The following is a 24,688-nucleotide window of genomic DNA, read 5'->3' as shown; positions in this document are numbered from 1 at the left end:
AAATGTTGACAGTGTGAGACAGAAACAGGTGGGTATCATGGTTCCATTGTACAAAACAACCGTAGTGCTACGACTGTCGTAAGTCTATGTTATGCTACGGAGTTACGATCACCGCTGCAGTAAGACTGTCGTAAGTCTATGTTACGGTATGGGAGTTACGATCACCATAGCGCTATGACAGTCGTAAGTCTATGTTGCAGGTATGGGAGTTACGATCACCTTAGCACCAAGACTGTCGTAAGTCTATGTTGCGGGTATGGGAGTTACGATCACCTTAGCACCAAGACTGTCGTAAGTCTATGCTATGGTATGGAAGATACGATCACCTTAGCACCAAGACTGTCATAAGTCTATGCTATGGTATGGAAGATACGATCACCTTAGCACTATGACTGTTGTAAATCTATGTTGCGGGTATGGGAGTTACGGTCACCTTAGCACCAAGACTGTCGTAAGTCTATGTTGCGGGTATGTGAGTTACGATCACCTTAGCACCAAGACTGTCGTAAGTCTATGCTATGGTATGGAAGATACGATCACCTTAGCTCTATGACTGTTGTAAATCTATGTTGCGGGTATGGGAGTTACGGTCACCTTAGCACCAAGACTGTCGTAAGTCTATGCTATGGTATGGAAGATACGATCACCTTAGCACTATGACTGTTGTAAATCTATGTTGCGGGTATGGGAGTTACGGTCACCTTAGCACCAAGACTGTCGTAAGTCTATGTTGCGGGTATGTGAGTTACGATCACCTTAGCACCAAGACTGTCATAAGTCTATGCTATGGTATGGAAGATACGATCACCTTAGCACTAAGACTGCTTTGTACAACAGCACCCTTGTCAGTAGTTTGGGGCCTCAGATGATGCAAGTCCTATATGTTTACACTTTGGTGCTACAAAACCTAAGGGTCTTAGTCTGGTTTAAACTGGGATTCAAACCCAGGAGTATTGACATAAACAACAGACATGCCTATCATTGGTGAAGAACTGTTGACAGGTTTTCTTCATCTAAAGGTCACCATCAAGCTCTAACAAATGGTTACCAGACCAAAATATCACACAACTCCAGTCTGCAAATGCACTTAAGATTAATAACCAATGTTTGACAGTTTACAAATATGCAAAACCAATATCTTTATAATAAAAATCACAGGTTTATTATGAATCTTATAACACAGAGTTGACACAATAGTTGACCTCCAAGCCAGTGGCACAAATCTCTACAATACCATCCTTCCTTTTCCTACAGACAGATTGGTATTTCATTACATGACCAGTATGTCATAGTGGCCGGCTTTGTACAAGCAGGTTGACAATAATGAGTTACCAAGGCTTGACAAGCTTGCCATGTAGGACACATCAGCAACCTAATAATGAATACAGAACAGACAAAAGCCGTGTTGTAGACCTCAGTGACAACCTTAACAAGATCAATTAACGATATCAAGAATACATAGTGTTTCTTTAAACTAGCAGTGCAACTGAAATATCTATGGCACAGAGTGTACTGTCTTGAAGTCGACCACGTCTCCATCAGTTGTGTGGAGTGATGGTATCCACTTGAGCACCCCTTACAAAAGTTGATGCTGTGTGTGTTTCTAGTTCTCTGGTTGTGTTCCCATGTGTCAAGCAAGGTGTGCTGTTGCCAGTGTTGTTCTCGCTGTAATCTGTGTCACTCCAGGAAGTCCACTACCTCGGCCAGCTCCCTCTGTCGTGCCTGTTTGTGAGCCCAGCGTGCCTCGGCCAGCTCTGGGGAAACTTTCCACTTCTCATGAAAGATCTGACAACCACATCCTGGACACTTCTTGCCTCCTTCAACACAGAAAACAAACTGTGATAAGGCATTCATACAAAAAGCTATTAACCAAATTAAAAATTCATCATTGTAGCTTCTACTCTGAAACTATTTTTGATGTCTATGAAGTTTGAAGCAAGTCAGGGTGCAAGCAAACGTGACCTTTTTTTGCCCATCTTTGGTATAGTAAATGGAAGCACTCATAGCATAACGTAACAATAATGGATGGCTATCCAGTATTTCTCAGACTGAAGTCTTGACTAAAAGAAAGCAAGTAAAACTGTTTCCCTATGAGACCAGTGAAGATCCAGGTTATAATTGGTCGTCAGTAAACCATGCTTGTCATAAGAGGCGACTAACAAGATTGGTTGGAGAGACTCACTGACTTCCTTGACACATGTCATCATATACCCATTGAACAGATCAATGCTCATGATGTTGATCACTGGATTGTCTGCCACCATATAGCTGGAATATTGCTGAGTGCAGCATAAAACAACACACCAACCAACTGCTATAAAAACTGTATTTGGTCTTGAAGCAGACATAAAATGCCTTCCTGCAGGACGTCAACATTGCTGTAGCCTAGTAACAAGTATTTTGAGCTTTTCAGATGTTCTCACTTAAGTTGCATACTGTTATTATGGGAGATGAAATGCTGCTGTTTGTATTCTTCAAATTCCTCAAAGGACTCTTCCTTTCATGTACTTTCACTCAAGTACTTTCATTGCTATTGAAAGAAGGGTTGCTTCCCTTCGAACACAACATTTAAGATACTAAACAGCTCAGATACTAAAACCCTTGACAAAAATTTTAATTTAAGATAATTCCAAATGATCACTGTATGTAGCACTAATTTGAATCTGTTAGTGGATAATGATACATTACCAAAATGAAGTAAAATATCTCCAAGGTGTGTCGCATTAAGCCTGTTGCAAGAGTGACACTTCACTGACGTCACAGTCGGACACTGACCCCACAGTTGAACACTGATCTCACAGTCTGATACTGACCCAACAGTTGGATACTGACCTCACAGTCGGATACTGACCTCACAGTCGGATACTGATCTCACAGTCAGATACTGACCTCACAGTCTGAAACTGACCCCACAGTCTCATACTGACCCATAGTCGGACACTGACCTCACAGTCACAGTCAGACACTGACTTCACAGTCGGACACTGACCTCACAGTCAGACACTGACCTCACAGACAGACACCGACCTCACAGTCGGACACTGATCTCACAGTCACAGTCAGACACTGATCTCACAGTCAGACACTGATCTCACAGTCAGACACTGATCTCACAGTCAGATACTGACCTATGAAAGGTGGAGTCTTCATGTAGGTGTTGAGACATCCAGAATGAAACAGGTGGCCGCAGTACACACGCTCTAGTCTCTTCTTCGGCTCTCGTGTTGGGGCCTGGGATGAAAACAAGTCACTGAGATTCTTGAAGTCCAAATACAACAAAACATGTTCACTGACACTGCTAGAAGCTCTGTCCTCCAGTGTGGCTTTGCTTATGAGAGATTCTAGCCAAGCTTTGGTTATACAGCCATACAATATACCTTTGTCTTACATCAACAAGGGGATGAGACACTTCTTGACCACAGCTAGCATCACTACAGACATCACATCTGTGAGGAGGTGTTTCTCACCTATGAGGGAAGCTAGGAAGAGAGGCTGTTATGTCCACAGAGAGGCTATGGTGACTAGTAAGGGAGGCTATGGTGACTAGTAAGGGAGGCTATTTTGCTCAGTCACAATACTATTCTAGAGGTCTTTCTGACCAATGAAGGAGGCCATTATGTCTGCAAAGAGGCTATAGTGACTGGTGATGGAGGCTTTGGTGACCAATTAAGGAGGCTCTCTTTATGCAGGGAGCCTCTCCTGACCAGTGAGGAAGATGATTCCGCCCAGTAAGGATACAATTCTACCTTGTGTAGGAAGTTATTCTGAGCAGGGATGGATGCCATTGTGACCGTGTAGGAGGCTATTCTACCCAGCAGGAGGCTATTTAGCCTGGACATGGAGAAAATTTCACCTCAGGGTCTTCAGACAGGACATTGTCCTTGCACAGCTGACAGGCTTCCTTCGGGTAGCGCTTGCAGCAGTCTCGGATGAGGAACTCGCACACGGGACGAAGTGATGGCTTGGGCTGGAATGGAGGGTCTCTGGGACCCCAGGTAACATTAGAGTAGTGGTGACACATAATCCAGGGCAGCCATTAATAGATCCAGTTTATCATCACTTATATTTTGGGATCCAGTAGGGCATCAATCACATTATTGGAGAACTCTTATTTAACAATCATACAACTTGTGTAATTGCTATTAAAGGACAAGAAAACACTGAAAATATACACTACAGTCTGACACCAGTGTGTGGAAGTTGAAGAGACCTTAGCAAATACTTCAGTGCTATCTGAACAACCAGAAGTTGGAGACACCAGTTTCACGTGTTGTTTGAAAATGTGCAGATAAGGAAATGTCCAAGTATGTCACATGTTTACAGTATTTAAAAGTCTGTTTAATATCCACAACAATTTAGGAAAATCACATAAAGAAGGAAACCTGTTTTACCTTTTTATGGTATATTTTAATTTTTTTCACACAATGCAAACTGTTCTACTTACTTTGGTTTTTTCTTGAGCGGAGGTTGGACACATTGTCGGGAAATCTCAATGGCTTGTGCCTGGAAAAATGTCTTTAATAATGGTGGAAAGTTGCAGTCCTCAATCTCACATCTGAAACAATATTTAAAGCATTTGACAAGCACTAATATACATCTTTCTTGTCAGCTGGAATGGCAATGCAAGATTTTATGGCTCTTCGCGATGTAAAAATATATTTATGACAGTAGAAGTTATCTCCCTTGGACTGCTTACTGCTGTAACATCTCACTCTAAACATTGTGCAAGTGGTCAGTGGGTCAAATATTACCTCAAGGCACAAAACATTATCAAATTTAAAAAAATAAATTCTATGCAATGCATAAACAAATAATATAAATAACATAAAATAAACATCAACATAACCAACACAACAATTATGACCATTTCAGCACTGTCAGAAAATCAATTAACACAATATCCCTTATAGAACATACCAGTTATGAAAACAGTTCTGTATTCAGGCACTGTCATGAGAATTTCATTATTGCTGTAAATCCAATAATACAGAAATACAGCACTGCACCAGATAGGCATTGTGCCAATAAACATGGAAATACATCTGGGGCTAAAGAGGAACAAGAGCCTGAAGTGAAGCAGATCATCTCATGAGATGATGCTAGCAGATGAAAGAGAGAAGGAGAGAGAGAGAGAGCAAGAGAGAGTGAGTGAGCAAGAGAGTCAGTGAGTCAGACAAGAGAGGGAGGAGGGAGGAGAAAGAGACAGAGGGGAGGGGGAGGGGGAGGAGAGACAGAGAGAGGGGCAGGGAGAGGAGAGACACAGAGAGAGTGTTACTCACTGGACTTGGTGCACAGGATAGTCGTTCGGCACAGTTACTCGGAGATTCATGAAATAGCTTCCCTGCTTCACTTTTATCACAATTTGTGAAGTCTTTTGTTTTAAAATGACTTTGTCATCTTCAGACACGAGATTGCGTTTGATGTATGAGATCTCTTCGTTACACACACACAGCGGGTTTTCCTGAAGGAACGTCTTCACAAACATCACCATCAACACCACCTGCAACAAGGCAGAGTTCACAGGATGGACACGTCATAAACATCACAGTGCAAACTTCAAACTTGATTTTTGTATGATGAACAACATTAAAAACACAAAAAAATGCCTTTATTCTACGTTCTTTGTTTCACTTGATTGTAAGGAATATATTTATTTCACCAGCTGACAAACAAACTATACTGAGTCAAAAAAGAAACTTCACATTCTTTCTTCAGTGCACTATAAAAGAACAAGAGATGGTAAGATGGTTAAATTGTTATTATTTCATTGCTGAGATCTGTGTGATGTACTCGATACACTGACAGTGCCATAAGCAGTTCCATTAGGCTACACCGCCGTTCCAAAACATGGGTATACAGAATGTCAAGTCACAAGAATAAAAATGCGAAATTTCTCAGTTCAATATCGTGTATGGCCGCCCCGCGCATTCACCACTGCCAAACACCGTCTCCTCATCGACTGCCTGATGCTTGTGAACCGTGGTTGGGGATTCTGCGCCATTGCTCTTGCAAGGCAGCCAAGTTCCTGCAAATTCTGAGGTTGGTTCCTAAGACCACGAAGCCTTCTCCCAAGTGCATCCCAAACGTGCTCTATTGGATTAAGGTCAGGGGACCTCGATGGCCAGTCCATGATGTTGATTCCAGCGTTTTGAAGGAAATTTCGAGTCAACATCGCGGTATGCGGCCGAGCATTATCATGCTGGAACTGTAGACCTGGGCCATGAGCCGCCATGAAAGGAACGAGTTCAGGGGTGAGCACCTGGTCACGGTAAGCAGCAGCTGTGAGGTTTCCACGGATGACCAGAAGTCGGGAACGGTTGTTCCCACAGAAAGCACCCCACACCATGCAACTTCCGCCCCCGAATCTGTCGACTTCCTGTACACGACATTGGGCATACCGTCGTCTCCAGACTCTATGCCTTCCGTCCGCGAATCTGAGGGTAAACCTGGATTCATCGCTAAAGACAACTCGATTCTAGTCTCTCTGGGTCCATCGGAGGTGAGGTTGGGCCCACAGCAGACGTTGACGTTGATGAAACGGCGTCAATATTGGCCCACGATATGGACGTCGAGAATGGTCTGTGAGGACAGTCGACCTCTAAACATCTCAGCCCTGGTTCGTGTAGCCGGCAGAAATCTGTCACGTAGGTGACGTAGGACGATTGGCGGTCTTCTGCTCGTGACATGACCGTGGGCGACCGACCTTGGGCGATCAGAAGTGGTGCCAGTTTGTTGTAGACGACCTCGCAAGTCATGCACAGTACGACGGCTGCATCCCATTGCTCTTGCGACGTCAATAACTGATCTTCCCGCTTGCAACATGCCAACGGCATTGCCGTTCACGTTGCACATTTGACAATTGTGGCATTTCAAGTACCGTTAAAACTGTGGTTTAAAAGTGTTTTTTCAATTCTTGAGGCCAATGCAAACACGTGCATATGAAGAAAACTTTAATGCGAAGATCACGTGATCGACTGCACGTGCAAAACCTGATTTGGCACTAACGTCATTTGCACGACGAATGGATGGGTTTGAGTGAGTTTTGCTAACGTTTTTCTAGAGTCGAAAGATAGGGATCCCATTTCGGATACATAGATGTATGATCAGAGAAAAATTATTCATTATTTTCCAAATTACATTTTGTGAAGTTTCTTTTTTGACTCAGTATATTTAAAGGCTGACGTACATGCTGTTTAAGCAACATGGTAGATTTTATGTTCATGACCACCCTACCTCCCCAGAACAAATAGTGTCACTCCCCTCTCATCATCACTTCCCCTGGCCATAAATCATAAACAGTCCCTAACAGTAATCTCGTGGGGACAAACTTTAAAAATCTTCAGAACCATATTTCAAACTCCAAATTTTGAGTGAGTGAGTGAGTTTAGGTTTACAACGCTTTTAGCAATTTTCCAGCAATATCACGGCGGGGACACCAGAAATGGGCTTCACACATTGTACCCATGTGGGGAATCGAACCCGGGTCTTCGGCATAACAAGCCAACTCTTTAACCACTAGGCTACCCCACTGCCCCCCAAATTTTGAAACTGATCACAAAATAGAAGAGGGTACAGATGAACAAACTGTTTTCTCACTATTTAAAGCTAGTTTAAGTCAGTTAATGTAGTGTGCCCTGTGTCACCCTTCTTCCCCTCTACCCATCTGCTACCTTGTGACACTGCTCTACTCTCCCTACCTGTCTCTGTCCCACATTCTACCCCTCTACCCGTCTTCCCCTCTACCCGTCTGCTACCTTGTGACACTGCTCTACTCTCCCTACCTGTCTCTGTCCCACATTCTGCCCCTCTACTACGTCTTCCCCTCTACCCGTCTGCTACCTTGTGACACTGCTCTACTCTCCCTACCTGTCTCTGTCCCACATTCTACCCCTCTACTTGTCTTCCCCTCTACTCGTCTGCTACCTTGTGACACTGCTCTACTCTCCCTACCTGTCTCTGTCCCACATTCTACCCCTCTACTCGTCTTCCCCTCTACTCGTCTGCTACCTTGTGACACTGTTCTACTCTCCTACCTGTCGCTGTCCCACATTCTTGCGGGCCTCCTCATCACACATCTTACACAGGCCGTCCAGCAGCTTGAAGGATAGACTCTTGCTCTTCAGCTCCACCACGATGGGCTGGTGTGGGTAGTTCTCCGGGAACATCAGATGGATGGTCACTTGTTTCTGCTCTGTCACACTGCAACACAGGGCAGACAGTGTCCCACATTCACAATGTCTGGTCAGGGAGATGTCAGAAACTTTGTCAAAGGTAAAAGATTGTATTGGTCATTCTGACATCTTCTCAACAGACATCACATAATGAACAGTTCAAAACCCTGACTGTCTCCACATTGGCTTTCACACACTTAAAATACAGACACCTTGATCATCTCTCATACTGACATTTACACACACATCCCCTCATCCTCCTACAATCTCACTCATACTTACAATAGGGAAACCCTCACTCATCCTCTTATACTTACAATACAGACACCCCTGCACTGCACTTATCCTTATATACTTACAATACAGAAACCCTCTCACTCATCCTCCTATATATACTTACAATAGGGAAACCCTCACTCTCATCCTCTGCTATACTTACAATATGGACACCCTTCACTCATCCTCCTATACTTACAATACAGGCACCCTGCACTTTTGCTCCTATACTTACAATACGGACACCCCTCACTCATCCTCCTATACTTACAATACAGACACCCTACACATTTGCTCCTATACTTACAATACGGACACCCTGACACTCCTATACTTATAATACAGACACCCTGCACTTATCCTCCTATACTTAAAATACAGACACCCTGCACTCATCATCCTATACTTACAACATGGACACATTGCACTCATCATCCTATACTTACAATATGGACACCCTGCACTCATTCTCCTATACTTACTATACAGACACCCTGACCAGTTCCCGGACAGAAGCCTCTAGTTTGACTCCCTCGATGCCCACTAGCCTCTGTCTGACCTGGGCCAGCTCAGCATCGATCACCTGGGTTGTCCCCCCTGCCATGTCAGTGTCGCGGCAGCTACACACTGCTAGTGTTATCTTGTGATCATCTGGAAGTGTGGTCTGCAAACACATGTTATACAGGACATTGTAATACGTGACTCGGGTGGAAATAACCCATTGCCCGACAACCCGAGTCCAGTGTTTTTTTCTGTCGGGCAAGCAAATTTGTATATCACACTGTACCGGTGTCCAGTTGACTTTCAAATATTAATTATGTTGTTTACTTAAAAAATCAACAAGAAAACGGACGGTATAGTGGAAAAATTATCAGGGCAAGTGATTTTACATGTGCCACTGTACTGGAGTACACTAGCAATGTTAAAGTTATTTCCACCCCTGGTGACTACACAGCATATATTTAACACATACCTGAAACAGAGAGGAAAAACTAGGGAAATACATAATACATTATTCCTTTTATCACAGAATGGAGAAAAAGAAATTTGTTTTACAAATCTCCCAAGCCAGTTACTTTTGACCCCCATTCAGTCTGTGAAGAAACCCATAATGTCAAGGCTAACTGCTTCATTGTATCCACACTTTCCTTTCCATCTTTATGATGGTGGTTTGTAAGCAATCAAGTCTGGGTCAGTCAAATTTGTCATTGTCATCTTGAAAATCAATTCCATCAACATGCAATCAATCAAGTAACTGAGCTCTAATACCTGCTCAATGTTGTCCCCTCTAATGACAAGCATCTGTTGCCGAGGACATATATTCCTACCCAGAATCAACTATGTATGCTTAAAAGTAATAAAACAAGATCAAACTGTAAGCCTTATTTGCAGAAATGGGAGTATTACATAAACTGTCACACAAGCAAGATATAAAATGTCCAGCTTGCAGGGAGAACACAGAATCATATATAAGTACATAAAGAGGAAGCCATCACTGTAAGTAAACTGATCGATCAGTACTAAATGGATTTCCACAATCAATCAAAATAGCAGGAGCTAACTGTACAGAATTACTATCAGTGGCAACCAATAGCTCCACAGTGCTTACTTGTATTTGGCTGGACCAACAAAGAGTATTGGAAAGGCTTAAGTGCTTAGCATTACACAACAGAATTGAATGCAATGTTGAAACACCTCTTAATTTCAGAAATTAAGATGATTAACAAACATCCCTACAAACTTTTTCCTGGTTCACTTGCCACGGTCACTTATACTGGAATCCTAGATAAATCACCACCACTACAGAGAAACACACCAGTGGCAACACAAACCCTAACAACATTAATAAATACAAATATTACATCTTGAAGACTAACATACACCTCCTTCAGAACGGAATGATTATTTTACAGTTCCCTTTGCGATATAATACTCATGGTAAGTAATAGAATGCTTACACTTCTATCAGTCATTTAAAGGACCACTTATCTTAGTTCATTTTAACTGTAGTTTGTACATATTACAACCACATGCAACAAATAGGAACGGAACTCCTAAATCAAGAAATAATCAATTTTCAATTTAAAAAAAAGAAGCTTTGAATTATAATAGTTCTGATAATCTTTCCTAAGTACCTTCAAAGATAACTCTAAACATAATTAGTTACCACTAATGTACAAATTCTAAATGGCAAAAATACAGCTTCAACTAGGATCACATCAGCTGCTACCCAGAGGTTTCAAGGGGGGATAACTCTAATCAACGACCTTCTCTATCAGCTTCATCTATCTAAACATGCCCTTAATCCCCAGTGTGGGAACATGCTAAGGGTAATATGTAGATCTATTAGAGATTAATTACCTCCCCTGGCCTACAGTGGTAAACTCAGCTGCCCTTTTGACGTCACATGGGCTCGGCCTGATACCATCACCAGCTGTTGCATCATCATTGCTCGGAGCTAAACCATCTATCAAAACTCATCAAATGCTGAATGGCTTCTGTGGTGACACTTAACCCATCAACACTCATCTATGAATCTTTTAGCAGTCAAAAACTCCCTCAAACAAGTTTAGCTGGCTAATATTGAAAGATCGGGGAGCCGATATGATCCGATGTCTGTGTCAAACAGGTTATGGTTACGTAACAGAAATAGGTTGTTGACAATAGGCTGATTTAAACGAAGACTGAAGCCATCTTTGATGTGTCATCAATATTGATAAGAGAAAGAAATCTGATTTAAAAACCATTAGTGTCATCAACTGATTGACGTAGAGTGTCATGGTGGAGAAGATTTAATTTAGTGTCAGGACATACAAAGTGTTCAAAGGTATAGCTTCCATTGATGGCTCATTTCAGCGTCTCCACTTACCTCCCTTACGATCCATCATTGTGAATTGTCTTTTACATCTCTGCATATATCAAGCTTACTGCTGTAAATTTATGTATTTCATGATATATTTATTTCATAATAGTTATCATTCATAAATTTACACAGTTTAAGGAAGTGTTTTTTTCATTCCCTTAAATGCTATAGAGTATTTTCTGTTAAAAAATTCTACATTTTGCTTTATGATGGCTGAAACAAATAGTTTAAGGTCAAGGATCTTAGAATAAGAACAACACCAGGTGAAATGTTAAAAATAAATAAATCACATAGTGATTAATTTCATGTTTGGAAACTATTTTGTTAAATTTACAGAAAAATTCTAAATCTTGCCTTACATTTCAACCTATAAAAGTGTCAAGAAAATTCTAATGAGCTTAAAACATAGGTGCCAAAATCATGCACCTCTTTAAATCCCTTGGAAGAGATTATCCTCCTTTAATCCCTTTCTACCAGATCAAGTAGCCCACCTTGCCCCTTAATGAGTGACTGAATCAGGTAAAACAAAAGATGTGAGGATTTAGTTTATTTCTTAACAGGTGTGGCTGAGGACGCAAAAACACCCTTCATCATTTGTAGAGAATGCTACTTGATTTCTCCACCATTGCAATTAAGAAGCTATTTTGACATGTTTACCTTGGCAGAGTGCTGCTAACCTAATTACCTTACACCTGATTATGTCAGTGTCTATCTTATGGTCTTCATGCTAATTACAGGTATAAAATTGTCACCTGGACTAGGTGTGAATTGATAGCAGGTGACGACACAAGACATTGTCTACTTTCTGGATAAAACAAAGAATTATGATGCAATCAACACCGACCGGTGTGAGATAGGAACTTATCTATATGTTCAGGTTCATAAAATACCTATCAGCTATAATCAAACATGCTAATTTTGTTTATACAATTAAAATAAATTGCAATAATATGCTAAACAGTTTTATTAGGTTCAATTAGTATTTTTGCCACATTTGTCAAGTTTTAACATAAACAAAAACATGTCATAAATAAAAGTATTCCTACAAAGCCTTAAGTTATTTATAAGTTCATGTGACAACATTGTCTTAAGTTAAGTAATTGTAACATTGTTTATTTTCTACAATGAGTATTGCATTGTTGGCAGATGAGTAAATAGAATATCAACACCCAGTAGTCAAGCAATATTATTTTTGCTTTAGTCAAAATTTTACCATCAAACAGTGTACAACATTCCTGCATCAATATTGACACGGAACAGTTTGATTCTACATCCCTTGCATCAATATCTCTACCAAGTTTACTCTCCTCAAAGCAACCTCTTACTGTTTCCTCAGAAACAAAAGTATTGACGGATTGTTAAATACTTGACTCAATCTCTGTGAGGTTTGTCCCAACACTAACGAGTAACTATTTTCAATGAGATCATTTCAGCCCAAGAGGCATAATTAACATGGACTTTATTATTTCTGATAAGTTATATGATAAATATTTTGTTTTTCATGTTTGTAAATAATCCCTTATGTCAGAGGCCCAGATAAGCTGCGTATCCGGGTAAAATGCGCATAAAAATTTCCAATTACGCATTGAAACATAATTGTTGCGTACCAATTCGCATTTAAAATGTTAGATATGAAAAAACTTTAAAAGAAATACGTACAGAATATATTTATAAAAATCGTTTGCGTAATGAAAAAGACATCGATTGCTATCAAGTTGTACTGTTAGTATAGGACAAGTGTTATACTGTCAGTATAGGATAAGTGATTTTTTATGAAATCATTTCCATTATATTTAAGTTGGTTTGATTAGGTATGACATAAGGCAGAACATACCTGCTTAGTAAACTTGCTCAATGACATAATACTTAGGGGAGTGAAATGGCTGAAATACGCACATATTTGAAAGCAGTGGGTAACAGAAAATGAAATACCCACTCAACATTCATAATACCCACTCCAAAAAAATACAGTGGGTACAGTACCTACATGAGCTAAATCTTATCTGGAGCTCTGCCTTATGTATTATCTTGGATTCTCTTTTATGTGAATTACATCTAATTTCAATGTACATAATAGTCATTGTGTGTTAATGGCTTGTTTTAAATTTTGTCACTTATAATTCTCCTGAATGAAAGTTTGTCACACAAAAAAAGAAACAGAAATTCAATGTGAATTTCAAAGGTTAATTCATGTATATTCATATATTGTAAAAGTTAGCAAGATTCTGTCACATGATACAAAACTGGGATACCTGACTATCTTGATAAAGGTTTCCTCTTTGAAACTGAGTTTTACTGTATATGATAGTTTAATTACCTCAACAAACAATGTATTTTGAAAAACAGGGCTATCTAACTGATTAGACTGGAGTAATGGTACAGTAACTAATCAAAAGGTCTTTTCATCTAAATATACTCCTGCACCCAATTCATTCATACTGCTTTGTATTTTTAATTTCATGTTACAGAAACAAATTTAACACCTCATTAAATGTGGAAAAACAAGTGAACAGGTCTTTCAAAGATGGGCCTTGGTAAATATTTCTACAAAAGGGATATGTCACTTGTTTTTCTACAAAGGGATATATGCCAATCTTGACTCAAGTTATCCAATCCAACCTCCAATCAATGGTAACTGGCAAATATTTCTTCCCATACAATACAGCACAGAAACACAAAGATAACAACAATTCTGCCACAAATTAACTGCCTTTGAGGCATGTAAACATAGATAAACATTTATCTTTCGTCTGAAAAAGCTTGTTACTTCATTAACGAAAACTCGTTAACTTCAGGTAAAACAAACCGTAGCTGTCATAGCATCTTGGTGCTAAAAGAAGACGTCCCTAAATGTGAGAGTAAGCCTATTGTTATTGGCCTATGGAGCATGACTACATTGTTGTAAATCTATTAGCACCACAGACTGTGTCGGGTCTGTGACGAGGCAATCATCTGGGACACCTTCCATACAAATGTCAGCATCAAAGAATTTACTCAATTCTGCATGCTATTATCGAAATTCCAAGTGCTTTGTTTCAGTTTTAAACTTAAAATACTATCCTGCTCTTGTAATTTCAACATATTATTCACAGTTTCTCCTCTAATACCTAATTTATTCTCACTATTTTTTGCATTCTTATCTTTTCCAATTTCTTTCTTTCTTTTATACTTTTATTTTTCATTTGTTCTTCCAAAACTCTCATCAGTTGGTTAGCTACACACCTATCACCTACAGACTTTGGGTACGGTGCATTATTCCTCGACTACAATTATTATTAGGTTTATTAAAACACACCTACCCTGTTGATGAATCGGGCTCATCATCATCATATAACTGTAAACAGTATGAGGTAGAGATTATCAGTCAAGTGTGTTTAGCAGAGCTCAAGATAAGATTTAGCTCATGTGGGTACTGTGCCCACTGTATTTTTTTGGAGTGGGTATTATGAATGTTGAGTGGGTATTTCATTTTCCGTTACCCACTGCTTTCAAATATGTGCGTATTTCAGTCATTTTACTCACCTAAGTATTATGTCATTGAGCAAGTTTACTAAGCAGGTATGTTCTGCCTTATGTCATACCTAATCAAAACCAACTTCAATATAATGGAAATGATTTCATAGAAAATCACTCATCCTGTACTGACAGTACAACACTTGTCCTATACTAACAGTACAACTTGATAGCAATCGATGTCTTTTTCATTACGCAAGCGATATTTATAAATATATTCTGTACGCATTTGTTTTAAACTTTTTGCATATCTAACGTTTTAAATGCGTAATTGGTATGCAACAATTATATTTTCAGCTTACGCAGCTTATCTAGGCCTCTGGTTTAGGTTCATAACATCATATTTAGGAACACGCCTTTATGTAAGGCTTTGACCAGATTTGTAATTTCTATTAATTAGATGATATTTACTTGGCATATGCAATGCCTTCATAAAAAAATATCAATTACAAAATAACAAAGGTTTAGGACATACTTTCTTTCACTGTTTGTTTGTTGTTTAAAGCCACACTCAACAATATTCCAGCTATATGGCAGTGGTCTTTCACTGAAGTAATTTTAGACATCACATTGAAATATATTTCCTGAGTAAAGCACACCATGTATTTCACAGTGCCACATGGTTTGCATACAATTTGTTCCGCCATGGGTGAGTGAGTGAGTGAGTGAGTTTAGTTTTACGCCACTGTTAGCAATATTCCAGCAATATCATGGCGGGGAACACCAGATATGGTCTTCACACATTGTACCCATGTAGGGAATCGAACCCAGGTCTTTGGCATTATGAGCGAACGCTTTAACCATCCGGCTACCCCACCGCCCTGTGCCATGGATGAAACCTCCAGCCCTTTCACATCATGAAACCTGTAACAGTCGCACATCAAGAAACCACAGTGTCAAATTGTGTGTCCATGTGAGTGTTAAAATATTAAACCCCACAATCCTGCTATTTGGCAGCAGTTTGTAGCTAATCAAGACTTGACCTGACAATTCTGTGATTGATATTACAGTGATCTAAATGGTGCTTAATTTCACTGTGCCCTTACGGTGAGACTAAAATTTTACAATTAATGCTCACTATCATTCATTTAATGGAAAATTAAATTGACCACGTCAAACGATTCAAATATTGTTTTTCCACCCCTTCAGAGAATTATATGAGGCAATCTTGATTTAAAAAACTTAACCCAGGTACAGCCAATTTGAATGCCAGTGAACATGACAGGGAAATTTCATTTTGGATAACAAAGTTTCTGGGTTGGCAGAAGATAACATCTGTTAAACCATGTCACAGAAGAGAACCATAAGCATTTTACATCCAGTTGCTGTGAAAAATAAGAATTATTCACTTGATGATGGTATAGAAAACACTCACGCTATTATCAAACAAATTTGAAACTGAAGTCTGATAGGCCTAACATAAGTGATCCAAACCTCCAAATTGGGGAACTAAAATATATGATTTGTGTGGCTCGAAATGAGAGGGTGCATAACTGATATTCTGCAAAGTTGGCAGAAACTTTGGCTGTGCAGTCCACACCTCATCATTTTGTTATTGGGTCAAATGCTTTCAAAACCAGTAACCTGGAACTGCTCATGGAAAGTGGTGAACATTTGCTTGCTCTTAGTGCCGAAATTGTATAAGAAATTAAATCTGAGGAATCGAGTATTGAGAATGGAATAATTAATCAATATAAGAGTGAGTAAGGATTTACGCCGCTTTTAGCAATATTCCACCAATATCGCCGCAGGGGACACCAGAAATGGGCTTCACACATTGTAGCCACATGGGGAATCGAACCCAGGTCTTCAGCGTGACAAGCGAATGCTTGAACCACTAAGCTGCCCCACCACCCCAATTAATATAAGAAAGAATCTGAAAGACTTGGAAATGATTTATGAAGTATTGGCATACTTGTTTTCACAAAGGCACACATAAATTATCTGTCCAGTGCCCTGTTATATTTCTATCCATGTTAGAACCCTTGCTGTAATGGTAGGGCTGTGTATTGGCAAATAAATTGTATTGCAATATGTTGCAATTCAGGTACCTGTATTGCGATATGTATTGCAATATATTGGGACCATAAGTGTGTGACAGTGAGTGACACTATTTGTGCATGTCAATCCTATTTTTTACACTTTTAGTCCCTAAACAAATATGTTATGGTTCTAATAACAGCAATCTCAAAATTAGGTTTCATAGTCAGGGGTTCTGTTTTCTTTTTTAAACGATTTATAGTATTACAGTATGCCGTTTTGTCATTGAATAACGGAGGAAAATATTAGTTGGGAATGAAAGTCTGTGTAGATTTTAATTTAAACCATAAAGATAACCACAAAAACTTCATATATGTTCTTAACCAAATATACCATTCTCAGAAAAAATATTGCAGTACATATCGTTTGAAAAGCATATTGCGATATACTGGTAATACCGTGCAGTCCTATGTAATGGTACTTTGAATATAAGCACTGAGTCTGACCATCCAATACTTTAGCCACAGCAGAGGAAGTTGAACTTGAGAAAAATGCTAACACTGAATCCCCACATGTGTGAAATCTTTGGGAGACAGCATTATACAAAGGTTTCCTAGCAAGCAGTCATCACATTTATGTATAGATAGTAAGAACATTGAGTGAATTTAGTTTTATGCCACTTTTAGTAATATTCCTGCAATATCATGGCTAGGGACACCAGAAATGGGCTTCACACATTGTACCCATCTGGGGACTCAAACCTGGGTCTTGAGTGTGACAAGTGAACGCTTTAACCATAAGGCTACCCTACCGCCCCTAAGAACTCTGAATGGCATTAGAAGTTTGATATGAAACTTTTGACAACATAGTATTTTTTTCAACTCCTATATTCCGATTGTGGCAATATATCGGCTTAGATACATTCTGGGACGAAATTGGACGGAGGGTTACTGACTGCAGGTAGACAGCCACTCACACTTGCACAATTGGAACAGAGATTGGTGTTTGAGTGGAACCACTTGCCTCAGGCATTCTTTCAGACTCTTGTGAACTCAATGAGGCGACGTTGCACGGCCTGTGTGCAAGCTCAAGGTGGCTACACGTGCTACTAAAGAGTCTGTCACTTTTTGCGTTCAGAAGTATGTCCATTTGACGGACTCTGATCAATTTGAACTTATTGCAATTCAATGTCAACAGCAACTTTCAGCTGTTAAATTGACAGTGTTTTCTATAGCATAAATGATTAGACATAATTTTGGTTGTCTTATATTTAAAAATTTGACAAAAAGCCAGACTTGCGTTTCTTTTGCTGTTCAGTATATTATGTGGAAAACATTAGTTTTCTTATCAAGAGATCCATTCAGCAAAGTATTCTGAAAAGCACTAGAGTGAATACTAAATCTAAACATTATAGCCCGTATATAATTCATAAATATGTAGCCGAATAGATTTGGCAACATCACGTGTTAATGACACCAATGTTGGCATTAAATGTATGTACATAAAAGCTCCGGTGTTCTTAATTTGTATCAATTGTAGCCTTCTTGTTCTGACTGAAATGTTCAGACATTCTTCAGTTACAATTACAGATTGTCGTCTGCTGACGTTTCCCTTCATTATTGTCTTGCGTGTAATTAATCACAGATGGGAGTAGGGTTCTATTATGTGTAGTAATCAAAGTTTTAACCATAGAAAATGTAAAACATACAAGGTTTTACCTTAATACCGAGTTTCACAATGTCACAAACACGGTGCAACACTCTCTCATGATGTTCCGCGTACACATTTCTATGACGACGTCTTCTGTTGATTCTGTAAATGAATGTGCGAGAAGCAAATTATCTATAAAAAGGTAAATTAGCCAAATAAGAAGACCCTTTAAATTTACGTTCCGACATTTGTTACAATAATATAATCAAAACAAAAAAATATTAATATTTGAGAACATCAAGTTAAACAAGGGAGGCTATTCACACAGAATTAAGCTACTAGCATACCACTAGTAAATATCTATGCAATGACAGATGTTGTTAAAGTTTATGGTGTCCATTAGTTGTGATATTTTCTCGTATACTGAAACGTGTTAAACATTTTAAGAAACGTGATATCGTGCAAATACTTTCGAACGTTAAAGGATATGGAGATACGTGTACGTGTGTGTGCGTGTCTGTGTTTGAGCGTGCGTGCGTGTGTGTTTGTGTAAGTCTCTAAATATACATGAGATTTGTACGCAATCAAGTATATAAGTTAATTTATGCGTCACGAACAATTAAAAATTCGTGGCAAACAATTCATACGCGTTGAGGAACTCAGTAAACTATAGTAATCAATGTAATATCAGTAGTAACAGACTCAAGTGTGATAATGTACGCGCATTTGCTACAGGTGCGCCATTTACTGACTTGGTGAAAATCACATTAGGGACTTTTCTCAACTAACTGTATTTTTTAAACACCCACGCATTCACGAAGTGAGGAGATTAACTTTTGATCAGCAATTTACATCTATTTTATCAAGTTTGACGGAGTGTTAATCCCATCTCTTCTCTAACATTCTTTACAACGATCAATAGTTTTGCCGCAAGTTCAATCTTAAGTACTTTACGACATCGAAACTTTAACCATCGGCGAAAAGTCTAAACAAAGAGATGATCTCAGGCTTGCTAAGCAAAGATAAGAACGAAATAAACTGCATCACCTTTTTGCAGATTCCTTTATCTGCTCAAAACATGGCGGAAATCTCGTGTTTTAAGCCTTTGTATGTATCCATAAGCAGATTACTTGGCCCTCATATCTACATGGCGGCAACTTCAAAGAGCGCTTCTCTGATTTTATCTATCCACATACAAAGCCATAATCACCCATTTATTTACCCAGAGGAGTTAAGTGTCTATCCTGGTCAGCAGATGTTCGGTCATAGATGTTGGACAGAAGGACTGGGGTCAAGTTGAAATAAAACACGAACAGTGACCTGTGAAACGGACAATTGTGTAATTGCTATCTGATTGTCCTTTGACAATAGCTATGACGTGTTATGTGCTTATGAAATGTACATGTTTGATGAAGAGTGTTTCTCGGGAAACGCGTCCTTCAAAAGCACCGTAGAGGTCACTTAAGCTTGAAGAGATGATCGATCGTTGTGAGAATGAGGATATAAATACATAAATATATGTATATGTCACTGATTACTGTGTAAATACTTCAACGTATGTGATGTATAGTTAATGTATAAAAAATCCGTTAATACAAACACACACGCGCGCATACACGTGAAATATATACCAGAGGGAAAGAAACGAGTGATAGACAGAGAGACAGGTCGACTGAAATACACAATTTAGGGAGAAAGGTGGGGTAAACAAAGAGGAAGGTATAATACATTATTTCAACTGTACATACTCAATGGATACACGCTCCACAAATGGTTTATGAACATATATGCATTTTCTTCTTGCGTAACATTTTGTATGTATCCAAAAGGAGTCCCTCAACATCATGTGGCCACAAACAAATTATATATTTACTTCAAAATTTGTCAAAAATGTAGTTGGTACCTTTTAGTTTCACGAGCACATTCTAAATACACCAGAGTCGAAAATCTTAAAAGATGAACATTTCACAAACAAACAAAGTTATAAAGCATAATAAATGACATTATACACCACCCTGAAATGTACTTCCTACGCAAAGGAAGAAAGATGCAACAATTCACAATTAAAACTACTTGATCAGAGATAAGCTTGACAGGTTTGCTCAAATCTGTGTAAACTGTCGATCAATTTGAGCAGTGCGTGTCTATATCACGACGAACAAGCAATCATTTCTTGTCTCGTTTTAGAAATCTGAGTAGTTGTTTTTAAGTCGCGACGCCGACACACGTGACGGTCGCGTGTCTGGTACATACCTTGGAATGCAAATGAGTACAATTAAATGTACATCTGTTTTCCCAGACTGAATATACCCACTCTCCAGAACAAGCTCTCAAAACGCCGAGAAACAGTGTTGACCTTACACATAGTTCGCCTCTGTTTGTTAGTTTACGTATGACGATTGATATGTCATTTGAAAATGAGAGAACAAAAGAAACAGATTTATTTCAAAATAAGCATTATCTTCAAATACAGAAAACAAAATGTACTTTATACAGTTAATCTTTATCGCTTCACTGCCAACGAATATTTTGTGTGAAGAATTATTTCCACTGTCTTGCAATGACTTCTTTGATGGGCATTTTAGAAGTTGAGTTGATGAAGAATAAAGACAATTATTATGGATATACAACTTCTTTTATTCTGTGGAGGCGACATTTCGACGATATAAGAACCTATGTCGAAAAGTTTCCTCCACAGAATAAAAGAAGTTGTATATCCATAATAATTGTCTTTATTCTCCTTGTCTGGCAATGGTTTAATACATATGTGATAATGACTGTACTCTTCTGACTTATATTACTACCACTCATATCTCAATATTGTGTTACTAATGGTCAATACTGGCCGTTATCAGCCATCATAAAGCATGGTCACTTTGAGGTCAGCCTAACACTGCGACCATTGTGCGATGCTCTGGAGTTGATAACGTTTCCGTCAAGATGATCTCATTATAATTTTTGACATAATAATTCCTGGTTCGTATCTGAGTTCGAGTCGTAAATGCAGTGGGACGTTTAGTATAAATCAACGAATCATTGTTTTGACACATGTAATCAACATGAGTAATAAAAAGGTCACTGCCTTGTCGCTCGTAGTGGGGCACACATCACGTCTTTTATTACTGCTATAAACATTTTGACGTCTCCATCACGTATCATTCGCGAATAGAACACTTTATATACTACAGGTGCTGTTGGTGTCTATTTCGTGAAAAACAACATTGATGTAAGCGTTGTTTTCGTAAAAAAATGCTTTTGTTCAAACTTTCAGTAAACTGTATACCACACCATAAAATGAATATGACAGTGGAAACACGAGTGGCAGGTTTGTGGCACAAACAACATGATTTAATTACAGTTTTACTCGGGGTAGCAGGATTATACGACATTACGTAACTAAAAACAATATATCTGTTAACATCTTGTATTGTTATTATGATATTTGATAGAAATTATTATGATTGCATGCACAGGCGGCGTTTTAAATTTCGTTAAAATAAAAATTACATCGTTTTAAGTGTATAGGGAGCTGCGATTGAAATCCAATGCACTTCGATCCACTGACAATGGTTTAGAGTTTTAAGCATGGCCCTGTACGGGGTCGAAATATGTCCCATTGGACATACCATAAGTCTTTCGTATATCTTGTATAATTGTTTAAAAGTATCCCCATATATGAGATGTATTGACATATCTCCTTGGCTTGTTTAACGATCAAGATTGACTTTGTAAATGTATGTAGTAATGTATAGCTTAGAGTTCCTTACTTACTACATACAGGGAGAATAGAAGACGCTGTAGATTATCCCTGCTACATATTACCATAGTATTGATATTAATCTTCAACACAAGCAATGGACAACATGTCCTAAATTTACAAAGGTATATTGTTTTAGATGGCCCTTTTACCATACGCTTACCTATATTTACAGTAAACGTCTACTCTATTTGTTTAATGAGCATAGTAATTTCCTCGATATTTCATCACAAGAAAACTTGATGTCAGAAATAATTGCTTGTTATTTCAGCATTTTGTTTTGTCTGATTACAAATCAAGCTATCGTAGGTTTGTGTGCTGGTAATGGAATGATGATCGCTGTAACAGCTGTGGAAGGAATATTCAGATAAAATGAGGATTTGTAATGATAAGGCAATCATGTTTGCAAAAATGCCGAAAAAACATCTTATTTCAGTTGCTAGAATTAATTGACACGTTGTTTGTGTTACGTTACCCAGAAGGGAAAACAAACCGAAAGTCCATTCTCCTTTAAATTAGCGTATATACACGGTGGCAACCTCAACTAAAAACAGCCGAAATCATTTGAAGAAATATTTTGAATATACGATTTCTTGTAGGTCTCATGCTGTTGTTCGTTATCAATGTTTTGAATGATCTATTGATGATGAATCTACAGATGTTGGTTATAATTACACATTATTAAACACATGCTTTTATGAAAACATTAAACAGTTTTCAAGGTTACGGCAGGATGTGAACCATGCTTGCCTTGTGTACAGTGTTATTGGTATACATGTGTTCTATATTCTGTATACAGCCTGTCCCCCATAAGGCGGTCGTCTTAACACAGTCAGTACAAGAAACATATTTTGACAAAGCATCAACCTGGTAACATGTGGTATACCAAGCCCCTAAGTTGTATCCCCTAATGAAGCATTGAAATGGGGGGTAAATTAACGTTACCCGGAGTCAGCTGGGGACGAGTGCCGTTTGATCTTTCGCTTGACCCCCGCCTCGGGACACTATCCCCTGAAAAGAGACATTATTTCCTATGTGTTTTTATAACATGTTCCCTCAAATGCACACACGTCCCTGGCCAGACAATGTACTAGTTTAATTTCGCACTGTTGTACAATCATCGAATTGTATTATAATTTCTTTACGGTGAATAATTCATTTGTTTTAACAAAGCCCGCGTGGTTTCCTCCGTGACAACATTTTTCTTTTATCTTAAGCGCGGCGGCGAACTTCAAAGGGGTGTCACTTTGCGCTTGCTGCAAGATAATTAAGGCTGCGCAAGGTGCCCCAGAGATAGTAAACTCATCTACACAAAAACACAATTTCACAGAGTCGTAAATGTTTAAACAACTGCTAAAACACCTAATGTTAAAAGAAATGAGTGTGAAAGTGATTGTTTTGGAGCGGGATATATATACGTGACGAGTGTTGTTAGATGTTACCTTCAGGCCCACTCAGCAAGGAAATAACGTGATTTAACAGTATCATTTCCGATACATACATTTCTATATATAAATGAAATTGGTACAAATTGAAAATAAACGGAACAAAGATAGAGAGTGTATATATGCATGTCACGACAGTTCAAAACAAAACACACTTGGGGGAAATAACTATATGTCTTATACTCTCGAGTCTTCTTTAAGAGACTCGTTTACATACAGCCTTCTAGAAGACAGATGTATATAAAACCGGTAATAATAAAGTTATATCGGTTGTAAGAAAGAACCTTCAGGTCTTACTGTCTCAGTAAAATAGAACGTGGATGTAAATGTGAAATGGAAATGTCACCAGTTTGAGCACCGTTTTTTTAACGAAATCCAAATAATTTTTTCCTGAACAAAATGGTAAAAGCCCTTGAATATTTTGGTGGAATGTTTAAAAAAATGCGTACTTGTCACTTAAAGCTGGAAGTGTCACCAGTTTGTGCACCAGCTTTCCAGGGAAAAAAAACAAATAAATTTATACTGAACCAAATGGTAAGGGATAATGAATATTTTGGTGGGATATATTTTTTGTTAAATGTCCACTTGTCATTTCAAATTCGTCCCTAACCCTTTTTCGTTTAGTGTAGACACGTTGTTGTGTTCATGGCGTGTGTCGTACTTTGAATGATGCATTAATTTATATATTTATAGATCTTAACGGAAATATTTCGATGAGAGCCAACATGTGTAACGGTGAAGTGGCAGGGACTTATATACATTATGTCTCCTCCCAAGGCACGAGTAGACATTTGAAAGGCGATACTGACACATCTACCGTTATGTAATAAACATTCCACATTCCCTCGTCAGCTTTACGATTCCCCTAGTGTTTCCGCATAGACCATTCTCTCTATCGGAAGTAGAATCCTGAAGTCGGCGACTAATGACAACTACAGCGGCCGTAATGAAGGCTAATGTTCCTCTAATGCGTTTTACATACCCCACGATAGACCAGTATCTTTGTCTTTGGAGAAATCGACATAATTATATC

General features: G+C 38.7%; 1 protein-coding gene across 2 annotated transcripts; it reads right to left on the bottom strand.

Moving 5' to 3' along the window:
* Positions 1–1,139: 1,139 nt before the first annotated feature.
* Positions 1,140–18,665, bottom strand: LOC124263378. 2 transcript variants are annotated; one of them, XM_046697996.1, is made up of 8 exons: positions 18,512–18,665; positions 8,930–9,111; positions 8,034–8,199; positions 5,280–5,500; positions 4,445–4,555; positions 3,854–3,983; positions 3,129–3,231; positions 1,140–1,817 (listed from the first exon to the last, which is right to left on the bottom strand). In XM_046697996.1, exons 2-8 carry the CDS (start codon positions 9,049–9,051, stop codon positions 1,678–1,680), a joined length of 993 nt encoding a protein of 330 aa, XP_046553952.1. In that variant the 5' UTR covers positions 9,052–9,111; positions 18,512–18,665; the 3' UTR covers positions 1,140–1,677. The 2 variants fall into 2 exon arrangements, with proteins under 2 accessions (XP_046553952.1, XP_046553951.1); XM_046697995.1 differs by having other exon boundaries at positions 18,522–18,664.
* Between the last annotated feature and the right edge of the window lie 6,023 nt (positions 18,666–24,688).

Source organism: Haliotis rubra, unplaced genomic scaffold, assembly GCF_003918875.1.
Source record: "Haliotis rubra isolate DU_JTF1 unplaced genomic scaffold, ASM391887v1 Scf88, whole genome shotgun sequence".
Taxonomy (NCBI): domain Eukaryota; kingdom Metazoa; phylum Mollusca; class Gastropoda; order Lepetellida; family Haliotidae; genus Haliotis; species Haliotis rubra.
Note: the sequence above shows the minus strand (reverse complement) of the source record. Positions and strands in the feature narration are given on the sequence as shown.